Source organism: Lutjanus erythropterus, chromosome 17 (genome assembly GCF_056507025.1).
Source record: "Lutjanus erythropterus isolate fLutEry1 chromosome 17, fLutEry1.hap2, whole genome shotgun sequence".
NCBI lineage: Eukaryota > Metazoa > Chordata > Actinopteri > Lutjaniformes > Lutjanidae > Lutjanus > Lutjanus erythropterus.
This window is the reverse complement of record NC_139333.1, coordinates 509,786-532,324: the sequence shown is the minus strand read 5'-3', so window position 1 is coordinate 532,324 and position 22,539 is coordinate 509,786. Positions and strand designations below refer to the sequence as shown.

Below are 22,539 nucleotides of genomic sequence, written 5' to 3'. Positions count from 1 at the left end.
ACAACAACAATAATAATAATAATAATAATAATAATAATAATAATAATAATAATAATAATAATGTGTTTAATAGTTGGTCAGGTTAATAAGACATACAGACAGGCTGCTGTGGTCTGTTCCAACAGGAACTGTGCTTCAACACTTTGGTTACATCATCTGCATAGAAACATCGTCAATAAAAAAACATAAGTGCTTATTGAAGTTGTGCAAAACAAAGTAATACTGTCAAAAACAGACAACAAGAACAAACAGACAGATTCAAACATCATTAACACTGAATATGGCATCGTATTCCTTCACAAACTCACAAACAGTGAGAAACTCTGTACCGTGAAAATACTGACGAGCTGCTGCAGCTCACGTCGCTCTGCTGCTCCACCTGCAGGACAGCGCCCTCTGCAGGAACGTGGCTTTACTAACAGACTGTGATCTGAACTAGTGCTGCAAACCGTAAACTCTTTCCTTAATCAATCACTGATAAAATTAATGATCAACTAATCAAACTGACAAAATCTTAAAATCATTGCATTTATCAAACAGCCCCTCAATCAAAGTTCAGTTTCCACAGCAACATGTTCCATGTTCTCTGACAGTGTTAGAAATAAAGGTGGTCACTAGAACAGGGTACATACAGGGTTCTTCAGCTTGTCCCCATAGGAGAACCATTTTGGTTCCTGGTAGAACATTTTATAAAAGTTTAATTGGAACCCTTTCAAAGAGTTCTACCTAGAACCCAACATAAAGGGTTATATCTAGAACCATCTGTGAAAGGTTTCACCTAGAACCCCCCTGTAAGGTCTAGTATATTCCTGAAAGGACACACACGGACAGCTGTGGACACCATCAGCACCTGTTAGTTCTGTTCATATGACTTTCTGGAGTCAACTTGGAGGATGTGTTCCAAACATGGTCACAGCAGGTTAGAGGTACATGGATGTCTGCACAGAGCCAACACACACACACACACACACACACACACACACACACACACACACGCACGCACGCACGCATACACACACACGCACGCACGCACGCACACACACACACACACACACACACACCCACACACACACACACGCGCACACACACCCTCTGATGACGAGATCTGTGTCACATGGACCCCGGCGGACCCTCACACACATGCAGACATGGAAGGTATGATACAAGCTTTAGAGATCAGGACCTCAGAGAAAAGCTGTCGTCCCTTCATGTTGAAAGGAACCAGCCCGAGGTGGTTTGGACATCTGATTAGAACCTTCTTTTGGAGGTCTCCTGTTAATGTCCAACTGGGAGGAGACGCAGGGTAGATCCAGATTTCACAGGAGGGAGAACTGGTCTGGGAACACCTCGGGATCTCAAAGGAGGAGCTGGAAAACTTTGCTGGGGAGATGTGCATCTGGAATACTTTGGTTAAGATGTGTGGAACGTTATCTTCGAGCAAACTCCAGAGAGAAGAATAAACAGAACCAGCAGGTGTCCATGGTGTCCTCACATGTCCATCTGTGTGTCTGTTCAGGACTTTAATTGGCACCATCAAGCAGCAGCAACCATCCTCACCAGCAGAAACAAGGCATTTGTCTCAAACACAAGAAGCGGTGAAGCTGGGACTCAGAGGATGTCGACCTCAACGGGGAACAGAGAAACGGCAGAACAGCAGGACTTCTACGCAGAAGAAAATGGATGTCAGCTGACCAGTGGTTAAGGGACCTTTGATTGGACGAAGCAGCAGAGCGACGAGTTCTACAGTTTGTTCTCTTCAACTAAAAGTTTCAGCAAATGAAATTATGGCTTCAACAGTGCAAACAGTCCCAACACAGTCCAACAGGATCCAACCCTGATACCCAGAACAACAACAACAACAACAACAACACTTCAGTTCACTGACTTCATCATTAGAACATCTCATCATAATCATCATCAACAACAACAACAACAACAATAATAATAAAAAGGTTCTGAAGAGGTTTTTGTTCCTGTCATTGCTCTTCAGTGAGAGAACCTCTCCTCCTTCATATTCATGCTGAAGCTGCGTCCACCTTTGGATCAGATAAATAAATTAATCCGCTTGGATTTTGATTTTTTTTGGCACAGAATGACAGACAGACAGTTCCTCCATGGAGACCAGCAGGAGTCTGAAAACGCTACAAGAACAGCATCCATCTTGTTCCACTTGTTGAGTTAAACTCTAACTAAACCATCTCATGTCACTACAGCTGAGCTGCACCAACAAGGATTCTCTTTTAAACCAGAGTAAGTCATGGTTTAACTTGAAACTGTCGCACCTTCAAAACTTTTAAATTAGTTTAAAATGAAGGAAGTTTGATTAAAACCTCTCTTAAACTCTAAACAGAGATTAAATTTAATTCTGTTGCACCAAAACTTCAAACTCCAGCTGAAACTGTGATCCATTATTAACTTTAAAGTGACACTCAAAGGTGTTGAAAGGAGGAAAAATTAGAGCTTCTCTGCTGAGCCATCATGAGCAAGCTAACTAGGTTTTTTTTAGCTAGCTAGCAAAGAGTGAAATGTTTCGTTAACTTTTTGCTGGCTAATGTTTTATTTGCAGAGCAGCTGAAAATGAACAGTTTTCCCTCCTCTTCTCTACTTACCAGAACTTGACAACACTTGCATTTATTTATATGTATTTTAATTTGGGTAAGCAAACATTTCCATTTTAATTAAGGACTATTTCATTTTGGTTCCCATTAAAAAAAAGAATTTACCAAAGATTTAAACTGAGATTAGTTGTTAACTGTGCAACAGTTCTGCTTCATTTTAAAACTGGATTTACTCATCATTAACCTCATTTTGCTAAACCCTAATAAGAACTGATCTTGTATTAACGTAATCTTTGTTGGTGCAAACCAGTCTATATGAGATCAAATATAATAACTCTGTTCTGTTGTAGTTGTTTGATCATTTTCAGATCATTTTCAGTTCTGTTGAGGAACCGTTGAACACGGCATTAAACGTGTCTAAGCAGAACCAAAATAAGTTTAATCATCATTTAGACTCAGTTTTTCTGAGGGTTTTTAACTTAACTGAGGACAAATTAGATTCAGATTTACAAAATTCAAGTTTAGACTGTGAAACAAACCCTTCCTCCTCCTCCTCCTCCTCTACAGACAGATGTTGATCTGTTTGGCCAGCTCTCGGTCCAGGTCACGAATCAGAGTATCAAAGTCCTTCAGACTGAGTCGACAGTTAAACGGAGCATCAAAATCCATGAACTCGTCCACGTACAGACTTCCTCCCCCTCCTTTGGGCGACCATGGCTCCTTCTTCTCCTCCTCCTCTTCATCCCCACTGCCTGAAAGAGCAACAATTCCATCGACTCAGTTATCTTCACACATTATGCTGACTGGTTTCTCTCTGATCTAATTTGTCTTTTTCACCAATAAGGCTCCTGTCACACGGTCTTTACTCTCTTTACTTGTCCTCAGTCCCAGTTCCACTTGACTGGATTCTAAAACATTATGTAAAAATGTTATGTCTTAGACTTGTTTCGGACCCAATTTAGGTGGTCTTGACTCCAGAAGTGTTGAACAGAACTGCTACTAATGTTGTTAAAATGCTGTAAAGTGAAGACCAATGTCTTCCACTGCCACAAGGTTCAGTTACCATCTTTGTTTGAGTCATTTGATAAAGAATATGTGATAAAGAGTGACCACTTTTACTCAGATCATGATGTTTCTATGTTGTTTGTACCTAAAAAATACAAACTGTGCAAGAATTTTGCAAAACTTGGCTTCCCTTCTAGTTACAAGCCCATTTGGATATGGTCTTTACTGGTCCTCAGCCCCAGTTCAACTTGTCTTGACTCGATCCTAAACATTTTGGGATTCGCCTTGGCCTCAACTTAAGTGGTCTTGACAACAGACACAGTGCTGCAAGTCACGGTTGCCATGTTTGTTTGGACTATTGGATAAAGTTGTGTCTAGAAGGGAACCTTAGACCTGCAAAAGATCTTGTAAGAGGGATCATTTTAACTCAGATCATGTTCTTTTTCAACCTCTAATGTGCTTTTTGTTCCTAAACCTACACAGATCTCAACCATGATTAAGACCAGTGCTGCCACCTTATAAGACAAAATTTGTTTCAACAATGTGTAAATCTTGTGAGTAGCACATGTGAACATGACCTTTGATAGAGCGTCCCGCTCATCTGTTTACCTCCGTCACTCTCACTTCCTGCCACCTCGTCGTAATCGGCGTCCTGTCCAGACAGAAGGTCTCGTCCACAGACGCTCCAGTCCCCAGCATACCGGTTGATCGGTGGTGGACTCTCCAGCCGGGCCAGACCGCCTCGACCCCGACGTGACACTACCACCTCCTCCACGGGATTCTGTGGCAGAGCCAAGAGCAGCGCAGGATGCCGCTGCTTCTGCTGGCCAGGGGGGTCGGCGGTGAAGGCGGGGGAGGGAGGCAGGGAGACACTGATGTGGTCATCCGCAGGGACTCGATGGGTCGGCACTGAGGACAAAGATGTGGACAGAAAAATGAGATGCTGAGCAGACCTGTTAAAGGGAAGGAGGTTACCATGGCAACAGTGGGTGGAGATTGTGTTCTGTAGTGCCCCCTGTCTCACCTGGCCACAGCTGCAGCAGGTAGTGCAGTGCCTCGATGTGGCGTTTGAAATCCACAGCACTTGCTATCTCTTCACTGTGACCCCATCCTTTCCCTCCTCCTCCTCTTCCTCCCCGCCCTCCTCCTCCTCCTCCTGCCCTCCAGGCCTCCTGGGTCGGGGTGAGGAGCACTGGGCCGAAGCAGACAGCGAGGTTCTGATGTGTCATCCGGTTGGACACGCTAAAGGACGCCACCAGGCTGAGATGGTCCAGCAGGAGAGACAGGGTGGCCTGAAGGGACAGAGAGAGGAAAATCACTGAAATCATGAACTGGGTCAGATAACAACAACGTGAAAATCTATTTTCATTCTTATTTTATGAGCCACTGAGATACACCCTCCATTTTGCTAGTCTGCTACACACAGCGTTTAGCTGATACATGAACAACTGTGTCATCAGTGTACATTTCGAAACGAGCTCTTTTCTAGCATTATTTATCTATGTTAAAGCTTAAACGCAGAGGCCCCAGGATCGAACCTTGTGGAACACCTATTCTTGCACAATGGGGAGTTTTTCATTTTTCATTCATTTTGATACGTTGCTCTCATGTATCGTGCCAGAAATATGTCGCGGTTCACGGTGTCAGGACTCTGTGTTTGGTACAGTAGAACTCTGTGTTACCCTCTCTGGTGGCGGCAGACAGGAAAGCAGCTCCACAGTGCTCTGGGCCAGCTGAGGATCAGGGGTCGCAGGTGGAGTCGGAGGAGGTCGGAGGGTCATGGCCTCCCTGACGACCTGATACAGGGTCCTGGTGATGAGCTGAGACGGCAGCTCTCGTAGGTAGTCCTTCAGAATACCTGAGAAAACACACAGCACTGAGTCCAATCTGGAACAGTACATGTCAACAGGTCATCAAGGTCTAGTCCGAGTCGTTCGGGTTGATTCTGACCGGCTCAGTTCCAAGTCGTCCTCGGTGTCAGGTCCTGAAGGTCAACTTGAAGTCATCACGGTCGTCTGCACTTCTGATATTGGGTACCGTTCACATTCGAACTGATCTGTCTCTACAACCTGCAGCCTGTCAGTCTGTTGTGATTTCCTTCCTGTTACGTTGTTGTTGTCATTAACATTGCTCTGCTTCATACTGAAATATTTCATTGTTAATAGTCAGTTCACAAATATTGGCATCATAGGTCATTTTGCATCATGTTAGAGTTTTAGATGCGTTGGTTAACACTAGTAAAAAAGCTTAGACAACCAACACAGTGAAAAACATCCAGTTCTCTCCAACCTATCAAATGAAGGTGTTCATGAAGTTGTTAAAGTTCTGCCGACCATTAACGGTTAACTTACCCTGTTTAGACGGCGGCTGCATGTCTGCTAACGTTAGCTGTAGCTGTTCTCAGGCTATGATAAACGCCGCACTCTTTAACCTTTAGATTAACTGTATTTGTGTTTGGTTTAGCATGTTGACCTTGCCTTCCAGGAACTGAAAGGTTCTTTCAGCCTGCTTGCGGTTCTACTGTGTTCTAAACACCTAAATTAGATTAAATTAGGTAAATAATTCCCCTAATTTATGAAAACCAACTGCTGCTATACAACATGAGTTGTGTTCTTTCCTCTGTCCATCCAGAGCCTGCTATGACAGGGTCTAAGGGAGAACCCTTTTACCAGAGCCTTTACTTCTTCTAAGGGTGGTAAAAAAGAACCCAACCACAGGGTTCTACTGCAAACTCTTTTATATTCCACTGGTTTTGTCTAGAAAACACTGGGTGGGTTCTGCCAAGAATCTTTTTATATTCCATCGGTATTATTTTGAACCCACCTAGGGGGTTCTATAGAGAACATTTTTATATTCTAATGGTTTTATCTAGATGCAGCCCAGTGGGTTCTACCAAGACTCTTTTTGTAATCCAAGGGTACTATTTAGAGCCCACCTATGAGGTTTTTATATTTCTGTGGTTTTATGTATCTGTCTTTTATCTATAGAACCCTACCAAGAACCTTTTTAAATTCCAAGGTTTTTATCTATAACCCACTCAGGGGGTTCTACCAAGAGTCTAATATCCCAAGGCTTTTATTTGAGAACCCTTTGAGATTTTGAGAACCCTTTTATATTACTGTACACAGAACCTTTGACAAAAGAGATTTTAAAGGATTGCAACAATTCTTGAAGAACTCTTTCCTACAGAAAAGAGTTTTCTGGATGAAAATAGTTCTCAATGGAACCCTTAGTCTTTCAAAGAACCCTTGACAAGCTGTTTCGTTGAAAAACAAAAGGGTTCCTCAGAAGGAAATGGTTCTGGGTAGAACCTCAGCTCTTGAGGAAGAACTCATTTAGGTTTCCTGCAGTGGAAACACACTGTGTTACTCCAGAGGTTCCTAGTTCCTGGGGAGGTTTCCTGCAGTGGAAACACAGCTTATGATGTAACTTTGACCTGAACTTGATCTTGACTCTGATGACTTGAAAAAGAGCTTAGAGGCTCTGCCATGAAGCAACTCCCAACTTTAAGTCATTATGGTCCGGTGCAAGTCTCCAGGTCCAAGTCACACAGCTGAGTGTTTACTGACCTGTGATGACGTTAATGTCGGGGTAGAGGTCCTCACTGAGACACACAGCTGAGCTGTTCCTCTCAAACCAATCACGGAGCTCCTTCTTTACTGCCGCAGAACCACACAGTCTGTACAGACCCACCACCTGACAGACAGACAGACAGACAGACAGACAGACAGACAGACTCCATCATTATTCATTTATTCGTAGACTGACTCTCAGCAGTAAACAGACTGATCCTCTGACCTTCAGTCCTCTTCGCTCGATCTCCGCCACAGATTTCTGGATCAGCAGAGGGATTGGGGATGCAGATCCTTCTTTCTCCACCAGGTGGTGCAGTTCAACCCCAAACACATTAGCGGGCACTGATGTGTCACTGTTGGGCTGTGGAGACAAACAGCAGCTTTGTCACTGTATATGAACAGTATCCAGCCTACAGTGTCACTTCAGGAGGTGAAACAGTCATCAGATATTATCTACAGACTTTGGACAAGACTTGACTATATGTTTTGTATACAGAGTGAGAAAGTCCATGTGGGGAGAAGGACGGGGTGGAGACTGGGGTTTGGTTCCTGTGTGAGACTGATAGTCAGTGTTGATTGTTTTGAGGAAGTAGTTACTTTAATCCTGGTGGGTGACGTGCTGTAAATTGGGTGGTGCTTGGTTTTGGTTCGATGGTTCAGCAGGAAATAGTGGCGGCCTCCCTGCTCACGATCTTTCTCGTATTCCAACTAAATGGTCACTTATTTATGTTTCTAAAAACATTTCAGGCAGAAATCATCAGTTTAGTAACAGAATACTGATGGTAGCCCCGCCCTAAAACATACCCCATTTCACGGTCTGTCTTACATTAAAATGGACCATAATTTCCTAAATGAACATCACGCTGTACTGAAGAAGGTTGGATCTGTTGCACTGATGTGTTTACCACTTTAATTAGCAGTATTAGCAGTATTAGCAGTATAACTGTGTACCTGTGTGTCCCATTTTTCCTGTAGCGACAGTTTGACATAAAGAAGTCCTCTGGGCTCCAGCTTCACACAGAGCTGCTGACTGCGACTCCCTGACAGACAGAAACACCCAGACATTTATAATTTGTCTCTTCATTTCATCCAGAACAACACGATTTACACATTGAATCAATAATTAATGCATTCTTAAGAACACTGAACCTTTAAAGAGTGGAGGGATGGAGACTCCGCCCAGACAGCAGACCCTGTTTCTTGTTGGACCACCTGAAGTTGGACCCTGATCCATCCCGGGTTTAGACCCTCCGGCTGTTGCTGGACTGGCTGCAGAGACAGAAACACAGACACTCACGGTCAAGGGCATAGGATCAGGTAGGAACGGCAGGGACGTGTCCTGACCAATATCCAGAGGTTATTGAATTGTCCCAGCAAATATTTTGATCAAAAAATAAAAGAAAAATGTTACCACTGTTGTGTGTGTTAATTCTTGACACAAAATGATGTGTTTTCAAGGTTTATTTTTAAAGATCATCCCAACTGTAACTTGAAAAATCTCCCCATGCTAGTTCCAGTTGTAGATTAGTATCATTTAAAAAAAACAGTTTGCACACAGTAAGCAGTACCTGGTGTTAACACCACGATGCGGAGCTGTCGGGCTCGCTCCAGCTCCAGGTTGAAGGCATGGTTTAAAGAGAGGGCAGAGCCTCGCAAGGTCAGGAGGGCAGTCCTCGCTCTCGTCACGCCGTCAACCTGGATGGCGAGGAAGACCTCCTTACTGCCCTCTGACCTGAGAGGAGACACAAACACAGAGAAGGTCAGTTATCTGCTCTATAGTCTGTGATGGACATGGAACTCTAGATTGATTCTTTGATTAAAAGTTAAAACTACAAGAAGCCTATAAACAAAACTGAAGGACAGACGTCAACAATGATACAAGTTGGTGAATGTTAGAGCAGTGGAAAGACGAACCAAGACATTTCTGGTTTATTTTGTTTCTGGTGAGTTTGTTGAGATCAATAAATCAGCTGTTTCTGGTCCTCCTCTTTAAAAAAAATCTCACACTGTAGTGATCCTTTCCATAATGTTGTCAGACATGAACAAGAACAATCTGAGCCTGTCAGAGACAAATACAGTCATCAGCTGTCCTGCGCTCCGCTGTGCGCTCTGGTGAAGCGTCTGACGGCGCGTCAGCTGTCCTGCGCTCCGCTGTGCGCTCTGGTGAAGCGTCTGACGGCGCGTCAGCTGTCCTGCGCTCCGCGGTGCGCTCTGGTGAATCATCTGACGGCGCGTCAGCTGTCCTGCGCTCCGCGGTGCGCTCTGGTGAAGCGTCTGACGGTGCATCAGCTGCGCTCTGTTTCTATCACTCTTCTCTGCTTCCATCACTGTTAGTTTTGTGGTTTGTGGTGACTTAGAGACTTGGTTTGTAAAGTTTACAGCCTGTCATGCTGTTGCATTGATAAAAAACTGAAACTTGTTTACCAAACACTCATGTTAACAACCAGCAGGTGTTTCCATCAGTTTCGTAATCAAGGATGCTTCATCAACAGAAAATGTTGCACAATGCACAATGACTTTACGTCACTTTACATTTACTGCAGCAGAAAAACTCTGGAACTGGAGTGTGTCACTTTCCTCACTTTCCTCTAATGCCCACTAGATGGTGCTGTGAACTCTGACTGCATTGAAGTGAATGAGAAAAGCTCCAACTGTCACAGATAACTTCATCATTTAGTTATATTACAAAAATAGTGAGTGTCCACCCTTTAACTGCCCGTCGCCAGCAGCCTTCAGCCCAGTATGACCAGTTTAAGATCGGCTGTTAGCTGGTTCCAGGTGCTGGTGTTCGTACCTGCTGCTCTTCATCTCCTCCAGGCCCAGCAGATGGACAGTCAGTAAACCCGTCACCCGCTGGCTGCACCGCTGTGGATCAGAGCCCACATACAGTCGGAAAGAGCTGACGTCACACGCCGTTTCCTGGGGAGTCGTGAGGGGAGGAGTCTGTTGCCGTGGCAGCAGCTCAGGGGAGTCCCCGTCACTAAGGTAACCTGTAAGGAAAACTGATTTTACTGATGTAGATGTCTGCACGCAGGTTCATGCTTTAACAAACAGGATCAAACCTCCTGAGCGGAGGTCTCTACCACCCGTCTTTTTTCTCCTCCTGTGTTGTCTGCAGAGGTGGTAACTGTCCTCACAGTCTTTACTCTGGTAAAAGTACAAGTACTGATTCAACTTGTTTACTGCAGTCAAAGTGAAAAAGTTCAGACTCTGAAATGCCCTCAAAGTATAAAAGTAAAAAGTCGTCCTCTGAAGGACATTTCTACTACAAAGACAACTGAAGCTCAGTTTTTCTCCACCGTAGAGTCTCCGTCTCTGTCTGTCTCACATTCTGATAGCTTTTACTTTTTGTCAGGTTAAAAAAGGTTTTGTCTGTCTTGCTAAGTATTTTACATTGTTTTTAGTGTTGTCACATTTCATTTGCCTCATTACATCTTTTTTGTCTTATTACTTCTTTTATGTTGTTTCTTTGTCTTGTTAATCATTTTTAGTCCTGTTTTGTCTTTTTGTCTTGTTACATCTTTTACCTTGTTTTCTTCTTGTTATGTTTTTTACATTGTTTTCGTCTCATTACGTCTTGTTGCTTCTTGTACATCGTTTTCTTTATGGGACGTTTTTTGACTTGTTATGTCTTTCGTGTCATTTTTGTCTCGTCCCGTCTGTCCTGTGTGATGTCCTCTGATGGATCCACCAGTGATCCACCAGATGCAAAATAACAATAATCAATAATTCACCTCAGAGTCATTCAAACTAAAGAAACGAGTCTGTTTAGAAAATGTGAGGAGGAGAAAGTTCAGATATTTGTGTTCAGATGTCAGAAAAAGAAATACTCAAGGAAAGTACAGATATTTGAAGTATTTGTACTTAGTTACTTTCCATCTGTGCTCCTGAGATGGGACAGTATATCTAGCTGTTGACTTTCTAGTTTTTGATCATCAGTGATGTAATCAGAACAAATATACATATTTGTCCATATAGAAGTGAACTGCACTCTGAGGCTGTAGGAGGCGCCACATCATCTTTAAAGGCTGTGAATGTTACCTCCTTTATTGGCGGAGCGTCCCCTCGATGATCGCCGCAGCGGTCTGGCTGGAGGGGCGGAGCTATCCAGGTGATATCTGCTGATCACGTTCTGGTTGGACAGGGCTGACGATGTCGTTGCATTCTTACTGGCCGACTCGTCCCCGCCCCCTCTGCTGTCATTGCCCTGGCGATGGGCACGAGAGGAGGAGCGAAGGCTGAGTTTGCGGCGCAGCTCAGGAAGCTTCTTCATCTTCAGAGAGAGTTTCCTCACTGTGCCGGGAGACCTCAGCCTGTCAATCACACTGCCAGACACACCCCCTTTCTTTTGGGAGGCGGGGCTAGAGTCTGAGGGGGGGAAGTCTGAGGAGGAAAGACACAAAGACACGACACTTAGCTTTATTTTCCTCAAACTGGAAACACAAAGTGGCAGAAAACCTGGTGCAGCAGGAAGAGAAGCCGAATCAACGCTGCTGTCACGTACACGCGCATCACGCCATGTGGACTGTACCAAGCGCCAGAGGGGGCAACAAACCAAGCAGCCTCTCACAGGTCTGCCTACTGCATTAATCCTGTGGAGACAAACCTGTCCAACGTCCGCAAAGGCTCTGCGTGAACATCCATGTGCCTGCCCTTTTGTTGTGACCTTTGCAGAAGTTGTCCGGGGTGTCCACAGCCGTCCCTGCACGCGTCTGTTCAAGACTATAACTGAAGTCTTAGTGTCCACAGTCACTGTTTCACTGCAGTAAGGAGATTTTTTGAAACTTGACCTCTCTGTATAAAACGACCTACAGTGATCACAGCCTCATGAAGCTTCATGACCACAAACCGTTCAGAAGATGGATGGAGTTCATACGTACACTCACATTAAGGAAAAACAGAAGTGCTCGCCACCCAATCGCTGAAAAATACAATTCTTACAAAAGTTTTTGATCTCAAGTATGAATTTTCTCTGGTGTTCCTCGAAGTTTAATTTTTGAGGGATTCAGGGTTAAATGGAAAAAGAGTTTATCAGAAGTGATGCTCCTGCTGCCCTCTCCTGTGCCTGTGGTCTTTTAATATTTTTTTCTGTGTTTATTTATGTTATTTTTTATGGAGGAATTTTAAGTGTTAATAATGTTTCAGTAAAGGACATTTGTGAAGAATCTCCCCATGTACCCGTGTTCCCAACCTAAACTGAACCCATAATGTTCTCAGACCTGATACTCTCTAATCGTTCATCATGTGAACATGTGCCTAAAGAAAGAGATTTCTGACATTATTAGTCAGATGAGAGCAGGTGGAGTCAGGTGGAGTCTTCTTACCTGTGTTTTCTGTTGTGATGTCATCAGTATGGTGGCTAACACTTGGATTGGTGCCCTCCAGTGGACAGTCACTGCTGAAGCTCTCTGCTGACCCGACCCACACTCCTCCCGGCTCTGCTCTGGAATCTCCTGGACTCATCCTGTCGTCCCTCCTCCTCCAGATCTCCTCCTCCTCGTCCCTGCGTGGACACCCTGCGTCCTCCTCCTCAGGGATTGGGTTGTACCAGATGTTGCTGCCGCTTTCCTCCTGCAGGCCGCAGGCCTCGTCTGAAGCCTGGCTCTTTCCTGAGGACAGCACCCAGGCTCGGCTGCTGCGGTCCAGGCTCTGCAGGTAGGCTCGCTGGGCAGACTTCGAGCTGACAGAGGTGGCGGACGAATCGGAGGAGCCCCCTGCTGGCTGGGAGGCTTCCTGGTGGACTGTCGCAGAGCCAACAGGAACGCAGGAGGTGCTGCTCATATCCCAGGCCAGGCTGACGCACATCCTGTCGCTGCATTGCTCTGTCTGGGGGCAGAAGAAGAAGTAGGATTCAGAGCATTGAAACTAGAAGATAGGGATGCCCTGATCATGTTTCTTTTTTTACTGTTTTTAGTCTTGCATAGCCAGAAAAGTCTGGCTCTACACATACACATTCTGCTGTAGAGCCTTTTACAGTTTATAAACAGTGAGCAAGAATGGCGGACCACAACATCTTGTCAGTGCCGCGTCCTCAGTCCAGTCAACATGTTTTCAGCCAGAGACGCCACCGATTGCTCTGAAACCGCCATGATCCTGTCAGGATTCTATACAACTTACGATGACCAGTGCAGACATATTTATGATTTCAGTGCTGGTAAAACCTTTAATTCAATATTTGCAGCTTGCTAACTCATCTGGATGACTTCTGTTGCTGAAATGCGAATGCAGTTTTGTGATGATGTCGGCTTTGAAAGCATCTTTAGGGTAGAAACAAAAAGGCCCTGCCTTGTTTGCTTTTCCTTAAATCAAACACAAGCATCTTGGGCAGTGCTAAGCCCAGGATGCAGCGATGGCGCCGCTGCAAAATAGTGTAAAGGGGGAATGTGTTTTGGTGGAACATTTGCACATTGGGAGGTGAGCTCTGATATTAAAATGACTACATCACTGCAAAAGAAAAGCTAGCAACAGCTAGCTTGTTTGTTGTTTTCAGCGTGAAGAACAATCTCTAAGCTGCAGCCTAGTTTCCCAGGGACAGATAGCGGACGCCGTGATACTGCGGCCAGTGGCAGGACTTAAGCCAGCAATGTGCATCCGATGAGTCAGACTAGTCTGGTTATAGCAGCCGTTACGGCAGCATCATAAGTCAGTTTGACTGTATGTAGTGTTCTGGAAGCTCCACCAGGTGGCAGTGTAACCTCAGCTATAAACCACTTTGTTCTTCACAGAGTGTCCCCATAAACATAGTAAAGAAATGTCAGTCTCCTGCCTGAGACACACAAGAGATGGAGAGTCGCTGTCCTGCTGCCAGAGAAGTGCTGACTAAGATTACAGCATGCAGTGAATAAATTGATTTTATTCACAGAAAATAAATGTACACAGATAAAACACCTCTGGATGAGGATCTGCCACGTGAAAAACCCACCACAATGAGGGGAAAATACCAAAACTGTCTATTTCACAACTTAATATTGATGTAATAAATATAAAAAATGTCAGTTAGATGATCTAGAAATAAAGAAAGAGAAACAGACATGACTAGAATGATGTGACTTTCCCTCAAAGTCATCAGAATTTAGAATTTTAACTCATAATTACTACATTTTGTTTAATAATTATGACTTTTTACATGAAATAAACGCTGTGATCACATGATCTCTGCCAACCCTGCCGTCTGTTACCTTATCTTGTGCGAGCCTCTGACTCCAGCCCTGCCCACATGCATGCTGGGATATCCCTGACGGTCGTTCCCGGTCAGATGTTCTGGGGGCAGAGCTTGAGTGCAGGGAGGTGGGCGGAGCTCCAGAGCCCTGCCGCGCCCATGACTGTTTCTTAGCAACTGTGATGTGGTTCTGTGGGGTCGAGGGAGGATCGGGGTCTGCTGCTGTTCTTGTGGTCGTCATCGACGGTGATGACGGTGATGAAGACGTCTGGAGGACAGTGTCGGTCTTTACTGGAACATCTGCAGGGAACACACAGACACGCACACACACACACACACACACACACACACACACACACACACACAGACACACACACACACACACACACACACACAGACACACACACACACACACACACACACACACACACAGACACAGACAGCTGTTATTAGCTGTCTCATGGTTGGATTAAAGCATTTGGAGTTGAGAAATTTGAGAAGAGAGATGGAATTCAGTGGTGAGTTATTTTGTGGTTCCTATTTCTTTTGGTCTCTATGTGGCCAAAACTACTAAACTCCTGATGTCCTCATGGTGGACGAGTTAAACAGCTGGTGACCTTTGTCACACCTCATCATATCAGTCAGTCAAAACAAACACGTTGCAACAGACAACCAAACTACCACCAACCAAGTTAGAATAACTGACAAAGAACATATTTAATGCAAACATGGGCAGGATGGGGAGGCAGGTCGGGGATCAGTGACAACTTTCTGGTGTCACTGTGTTTCCCTGGACTATCAAAACAATGAAAATGGAAAAAAGATGATTTTAAAAAAGTCTATATCAGTAAAGTATACACAATATTTAGAATATTTCCACCTCTTTATCTTTCTGTCAGACTCTTCTGACATGAAACCACTGTTATATAAGACACAGGAGTTGTTGGTCTGCTGTGTTACGTCTGAACACCACATCCAACTGATGCTCAGATGAGGCTTAACACATGATTGTGTCCCTTCATGCTGTCAGTCTGGACTGAGCTGCTCCGTTTGGTCATTATTGATCGTCTATAATCGCAGCAGCTGTTTCTGCTGAAACTAAGTGGAACATTTAAAGCAGCACTTCGTCCATTATAACCACAGATTTTCTCTTTCTCACATCCTGAACATCTGGATTTCTCTCCCAGCTCACTGCTTCCTGTGTGTGTGAGATCCTCGTGACACGCAGTCTGCAGACTATCTGACTGAGCAGTATGAATGAACCCTCTGTATGTGTGTTTGTATCTGACCTGTTGTTCTGCACTTTAAGGTCATCTCAGAGGATCCTGTTCTCTGATTGGCTGGCAGGTGTCTCTTAAAACCAGTCATAACTCAAGTCAACAGTTGTATTGACCTGCAGGTTACCACAGCAACAGGTTGGATGCTTTTGATGCCTCAACAACCCCATCAAAGACAACAGGAAGTTCTTCTTTGTCATCCCATGTAACCTGAAGAACCACCATCACGTCTTCCAGGACCCTGGAACCTCTTTAACAACCATTAGAACCTTTTCAAGGACAGCTGTCCATCATGACGTGAAACCCAGCATGATAAGAAACATTTATTCAACATTTACTTTGATGTTTTAGTTTGGTTCATTCTCAAGTTAGGGACTCGCTGACTTATGGAGTTCTACAGGGTTCTACTCTCAGTTCTTTTTAAAGTCTGCATGAACCCTTTGTCAACTTGGGGACACCAGAGACACCTGAACACATCTGTCTCAGTTAATGAAGTTTGTTGACTCTAACTTGCTAAACAGTTATTTATTTCTACATCCAGCTGTTTCAGAGCAACATGATGACTGTCAGTCCAACATTCACCCTCTTTTAGCTCCGCTTTTGGTCTCCGCCACCTCCTGAGGGAAATCTCCGTCTGTTTGCTGCTGAAAGCTCCACTGTGTTCACCAGCTTGTCTCTGACTGTGTCTGCGCTCTGCACTGAAACAACTCTGACTGGATACAGGACCAGACAGGAAGTGATACTCTCCAGAGGTCAGCCTCCACTTCCTGTCATTCCTGAATGAAGCCAAAGAGGACCTGATAGAGGACTGTGAGTGTGTGTGTTAATATTAAACCATCTGTTCTACATTTTCAGAAGCCTGAGAAACGCTGATCAGTGAGAGAGGAGGAGAAATGGGGTGGGGGGGGCGGGGGGGGGGGGGGGGGGGGGGTTGGGGGGGGTGAATCAACAGCTGTGACTGTGCAGATGTCAATGAGCTCTCTGTATTTAAGAGTAAACACACTGCTGTCTATTCACTATTCATTAGGGTCTTAAAATACACAGACACACACAAAGACTGCAGTCAGCAACACCACACACACACACACACACACACACACACACACACACACACACACACACACACACAGGGCTTTAAGAGTTGATGTGTGTGTGACTAATGTCCCACAGAAAAACACAGTCACACACTCAGTTCAGTTGAATTTATTTTAAAGGAAAACTTCACTGAAACTCTTCAGGAGGATCTGACAGCTGCACATTTTAAATTCATTTCTCCCACAGTTCATTCAGGGGCGTCGTTTTGAGTTGAAAAGTTGTGTGATTTTAATTTTTGAAGACATGAGGTCTGACACATGACAGCCATATTATTAAAATTACAGTTTTCCTCCAGTTTGTCACTTAATGTGAACACCAGTGACCCCACACGTTTTTTCACTGATGTAATATAAATATTTTTTATTTATTTTACTTTCCAGTAATATTTTGTTGGTGATGTAATCATTGTTTGATATTTAATTATTAACATCAAACACTTTCTTTGAATATTTTCCAAATATTTTTGATTTGACAGATATAATTGATGCAAATCATATAAATTTAAGCACACATGTCTTGGTTTAATCCTTACCATAAGTACAAGTAAAATTACAGACTTAAAAAACTACTCATAAAAGCACAAGTACCCCTAAATAACTAATTAATTACAGTAATATGAGTATTTGTAATCAGTTACTTCCACCCCTGTATCTGACCGATGATGATAGTTTCACTGCGCTGTGTGCTGCAGCAGGGGTGAGACGGCAGGGGTGAGACAGCAGGGGTGAGACGGCAGGGGTGAGACAGCAGGGGTGAGACGGCAGGGGTGAGACGGCAGGGGTGAGACGGCAAGGGTGAGACGGCAGGGGTGAGACGGCAAGGGTGAGACGGCAGGGGTGAGACGGCAGGGGTGAGACAGTAGGGGTGAGACGGCAGGGGTGAGACGGCAGGGGTGAGACAGTAGGGGTGAGACGGCAGGGGTGAGACGGCAGGTCAAATGAACTCTGGTTTCTCGTTGTGTATTGTGAACAGTTTGTGGTTCAGTTTAACTGCTGTACAGTTAACAGTCAGTCCAACTTACTGCAACATCACAGGGAGAGATAAACAGGAAGTGACCACACACACACACACACACACACACACACACACACACACACACACACACACACACACTAATGACAGGAAATGGTCAGCTGACCCAGTTTGTCTGCAGGAAGCTGAACATTAGAACACGTGTGTAGATGAGCTGATTACAGACACACAGATGAACGGACGGACGGACGGACGGACGGACGGACGGACGGACGGACGGATGGACAGACACAAACTACTCTCAGACACTGAAACTTATTTCCGTGGATTAAACAGAAATTTGAGTATTTTTCAGTAAAACTCAGAAAAAAGCAGCACAATAAAGACGGAAATTATTTTTTTACATTTATTTATCAATATATTAATCGATAATGATAATCAGTGTCCTGTAAGCTTGATTTAGTTGAGCTTTACTCTCAGTGGTTAAACTGCCTCGTTGTTTTGATGCTGCGTATGTTAATGAGTCAGATTCAGCCAATCAGGATTTGTTGTTGTTATTGTCTCATGGTGCAAATAAACAAAGTGTCTCATTTGTTAGAAAACATTTCTTGATCAAAGCTGTTTCCACAACATTTTTAACAAATTATGATTTCAAAGAGCGTTTCGGATATGTCTCCCAGTGTCTCCCAGTGTCTCCCAGTGTCTCCCAGTGTCTCCCAGTGTCCCACAGTGTCTCCCAGTGTCTTCAGTGTCCTCCAGTGTCCCACAGTGTCTCCACTTTAAATGACCTACATCTGGTCCTGGTGGGGTGTCACAGACTCTCACAGAGTCTGATGAACACAAACCAAAGATTCAAATCATGTGATCATTTCTTTGGCTTTTTGATTCATTCTGATGTCACATGTGCAGCCTCACAGTGCTCTGATTGGTCCACATTGTCTTCTGACCACAAACCAGCTGGAGACGGACCGACACCTCCACACTCAGTCTGTCCAGTCCAACTCTGGAAATATTTCCTCTGACGTGATCATAAGAACACTTTTACTGAACCTCAGACCTCAGATCAGGTCTGTGAGGTGATGTCATGCGTGTCAGTGTCAGGCTGAGTTTCCATTGGTCGGTTTATTTTTAGACCTGCAGCCTCAGAGTCACACAGAAAAAGTTCAACTGAAACAAGACACGCACATGAAGCTGTTGTTTCCTCACTGTGTCTATAAGAGCAGACGCACAATAAACAGCCTCTCTGATGTCATCTGTGATGTCACTGCTGAGTGCTGAGTTCCTGCTGGTACCGTGAGGACGATCACATGATCACATGATGCTGCAGGTTCACATCTCTGCTGTTATATCAGCGTCTCACTGAGCAGCTGCACCAACACACATAGAAAGCCTTTATGCTAAGCTAGGCTAACCATTTCCATCTGCCTCCAGTCTTTGTGCTAAGCTAGGCAAGGCTTGTCCCATCTTATCTGTCTGAAGATAAATGTACCTGCGAGATCCCTAAGATCCTCTGACTGAAACCCCCCGATTGTTCCAGAGGTCAGAGCTAAAAAAAAAAAAAAACTCTGGACCATCTGCCTCAAGGTCTTTAGTTTGCAGAGGGCTAAACAGGAAATTAGCTACTCGGATGAAGGAAGTCTCCATCCAGCACAGAGGTCGGCTTCATGCCCCACAGAGCGTCTCTGGTCTGTTTATATGTCCAGACAGAGCTGCTAGCATGGCTGCAGTTTGTGTCCTCTACACAATCAGAGGTCACATTATATAACAACGCTCTTTACTAATCATTCTGTCAGACTGTCTCTGTCTCTAATCTGTCTCTGTCTGTCTCTGTCTGTCTCCCTGACAGTCATGTGTGACCAACTTTGTCTCCTAGAAATTATGTTGATAAAAAACTACCCTTAAACAGCAAATATGTTCTGGACGTGATGCTGCCTGGACCACGTTTCCATTTAAAGGTCCAGTCTGTCAGGTTTATCATCAGAACATGGATGAGAGGCCACCATGTTGAACCGCCATGTTTCTACAGTAGCCCAGAGTGGACAAACCAGCTGACTCTAGAAACAGACTTTAATGTTTTTTGTGAGTTTCCTGGCCACCATGGGTTCTGTTGGAAGGGGAGGGTGAAACTACAGTTCCAGTCCAGTAAATGCTACACACCATTCCTTTAAAATCTTTGTGGTTGTTTTGTCTCTGCAGTTATTAAACATCTTTCTGTAGTTTTGAGGGACATTTTGCAAATGAAATCCAGACAGGATCTGATCCTTTGGACCAGGAGGACGTCTCGTACATTTGCAGAGGTTTTATTTATTTATTTGTCTGTTGATCAACTTTGTCTCCCTGAAAAGATGTTTAAACTAATCAGAAACAGCAGATATGTTTTAGAGGCAACTAGTCTGACTCAGTGAACGTAACAACCTCCTAGATGCAATCTACACACTGAAAATGGCAAATTAGCACCTGGGAAGCTAATAGTACAAGCATAAACAAGCTAACAGCTGTTAGCTCTACTTTTGCAGTGATGTTGTCATGTTAATACCAGAGCTCACCTCTGGATGTGCAAATGTTCCACCAAAATATGTTCCCCCTTGACACTATTTATGCAGCAGCACCATCACTGAAAGTTTATGACTGGTTGCAAAGGCGGGGGTAAGATTTTTCTCCCCTTTCTTCAGCCCTGAGCGCTGTGGAGAGACATCTGGATCTGAGAGATGAGAAGAAAACGTGATGCTGCCAGGATCGTGTTCCTTATCGAGATGAAAAGTTAATGATAATGACAATGAACTTATCAGTAAAACATTCATCATCCAGGACTTCAATAATCAGACTGAATGTCTGAACTAGAATAAATACACTTTCACACAACCTCAGCACCAGTACAACACTACAAGTCATTGATTTACAAGTTTAAAACTTTTGCACTCAAGTCCCAAGGCCTAAACTTTGAGTTTTGAGTCCTAAATAAGTCATTATGTCACTGTGAGTTCCAGCCTCATTGATTTACAAAGATACTTAGCTGTTATACTAACGTTAGCAAAGCTTTAGCTCTCTAACTATGCTAACTTTAGCTTGGACTCACCGTTCGTTGTGACTTCAGATGTTGAATGGAGTTGGAAGTTATTGAATTTTCTCACCTGCATGTTTTTAATACTGCAGTTCAGTTTTTGTTGATGACCTGTTAGCTCTTCATGGTTCTCAAACAAACCAAACAGTCAAACAATGTGGATCTGGGGAATCAAGCCTAACCTTGCACACCCAGAATAACCTCCCCCCTCCACAAGCTAACGTTAGCCGCTGAAGCTACAATGCCTGTGTGTGTTGGTACCAGGATATAGTCACATGACCAGCAGGTCTGTCTCGTTCTATTTCCTCCCAGCTGATAAAAGGAGCGGGAGTCTCTGATAAAACTCTTCAGGTAAGGTAACAATACAAGGTGGCGGCTGTGTTGCTGTTGGTGACGTTCACTGGGCAGCTTCACACTAAACTAAACTAAACAACAATAAACTGAGACTTTCTTTACTTATTTAAAAAGAATTAAATGATCATATCTGTAATTCGTTGCACAGTTCATATTATTTCCCACGTTAGGGGTGTGAGTTCACCTGTCTGTAGTGTCTACATTATTTAAATCATAAAATAAAGACAAAATAATTAATTGATGTATTCACATTTTTTTTAATTTTCAAGGCACAGAAATCCGTTATTTATTCAAGCTAACGGTGCTTTTCCTGCTAGCTGCTGTTATCTAACTTCTGATACGTTCGAGAACGAAGAGGGAAAGTTGGCGAACGTGACTAAAACTTTAATACAATATCATTTCTGTCTGAGTTGTGTCAGACTTTAATCAGCTAACAATGAAGACAACAACTCCCATGATTCCACGCTAATTCATAAAGTCATCAGACTACGTCTTTTGTGATTGTTTTATTGAGAGAGACCCCTGGTGGCAGGACTTATGTATGTGCATACACTTACACTGTTTCATCTTTTGACTTGGGGGAAACATATCAAGTCTTTTTAAGTCAAAAGGCTCAAGTCCAAGTCAAGTCATGAGTCGCTGGTGTTACAGTTGCAGGTTATTTTGTCGAGTTAAGTCTTAAGTCATGAAGATTGTGACTCATCATAAGGAATATGACAGACAGAGTTACACATCTGAAATTCAGACGACACCGAACTTTTGTTGAAGACAAAAATCCTACTGGTGTCTGAAGACACTTTGTTTTGGTGTCAAACTGATCCACAGATGTGTCTCCTCTTTGTATAACTGATGTCTCAGCAGACAGTTCAGCAACAAGAAGAAGAAGGGAGTTTGTGAAGTTACAGGACGTTCACAAACACTAAGAAGAAGAAGAAGAAGAAGAAGTTTTTCATCCTACCGCTCAGTTTGGGGTCAGTCTTCCTGCGGGATCTGTCTTTGCCTCTCAGCCTGGAGAAGGTCCTCTTCAGCAGGGGCTCAGCCATGATGGACCTTCTCCTCCTCCTCCTCCTCCTCCTCCTCCTCCTCCTCGTTGCTCCTGCAGAGGAGAAGAAGCAGAAGCGTCCAGCAGGAGCAGAGAGGAGTCAGCGCTCCTTCAGTCCACACTCCTCGGCCATGGCTGCGACTCCTCTCTCTGTGAGAGCAGCGAACAGGAAATGAATTCCACACATTCTTTCCCAAACTCCCCCTCTCCTCCTCCACCTCCTCCTCCCCCTGTTCCTCCTCCCACTCTCCTCCCTCCATGGGGAGACAGGGACACAGAGGACTCGTGGGAAATGTAGTCCAGAGGCTCCAAAAACTAAATGTTCTAAAAACACAGAAACATGTTCAGCTTGTTTTCTGTCTTGCATCAGAACCTGAGAACCCCTGTTGGAATGGTCAGAACAGTTCTGGAACCAGAGGAACAGAGGACCTGTTGTTCTGT

At 44.2% G+C, this 22,539-nt stretch overlaps 1 protein-coding gene across 1 annotated transcript; it reads right to left on the bottom strand.

Moving 5' to 3' along the window:
* Positions 1-2,883: 2,883 nt before the first annotated feature.
* Positions 2,884-22,249, bottom strand: syde1 (synapse defective Rho GTPase homolog 1). The gene is made up of 14 exons (XM_084741384.1): positions 22,015-22,249; positions 14,317-14,597; positions 12,463-12,964; positions 11,180-11,521; positions 9,933-10,128; positions 8,707-8,870; positions 8,288-8,407; positions 8,090-8,178; positions 7,362-7,499; positions 7,133-7,259; positions 5,246-5,421; positions 4,588-4,855; positions 4,173-4,472; positions 2,884-3,310 (listed from the first exon to the last, which is right to left on the bottom strand). Exons 1-14 carry the CDS (start codon positions 22,097-22,099, stop codon positions 3,120-3,122), a joined length of 2,979 nt encoding a protein of 992 aa, XP_084597510.1. The 5' UTR covers positions 22,100-22,249; the 3' UTR covers positions 2,884-3,119.
* Between the last annotated feature and the right edge of the window lie 290 nt (positions 22,250-22,539).

What these genes read in the sequence shown, in the direction of transcription:
- syde1 (XM_084741384.1), bottom strand. Translation starts at nt 22,099, where the DNA reads ATGGCTGAGCCCCTGCTGAAGAGGACCTTCTCCAGGCTGAGAGGCAAA. An exon ending in CATCACAACAGAAAACACAG is followed by an intron (nt 11,522 to 12,462) that starts GTAAGAAGACTC and finishes TTTCCTCCTCAG; the next exon opens with ACTTCCCCCCCTCAGACTCT. An exon ending in CATCGTGGTGTTAACACCAG is followed by an intron (nt 8,408 to 8,706) that starts GTACTGCTTACT and finishes CTGTCTCTGCAG; the next exon opens with CCAGTCCAGCAACAGCCGGA.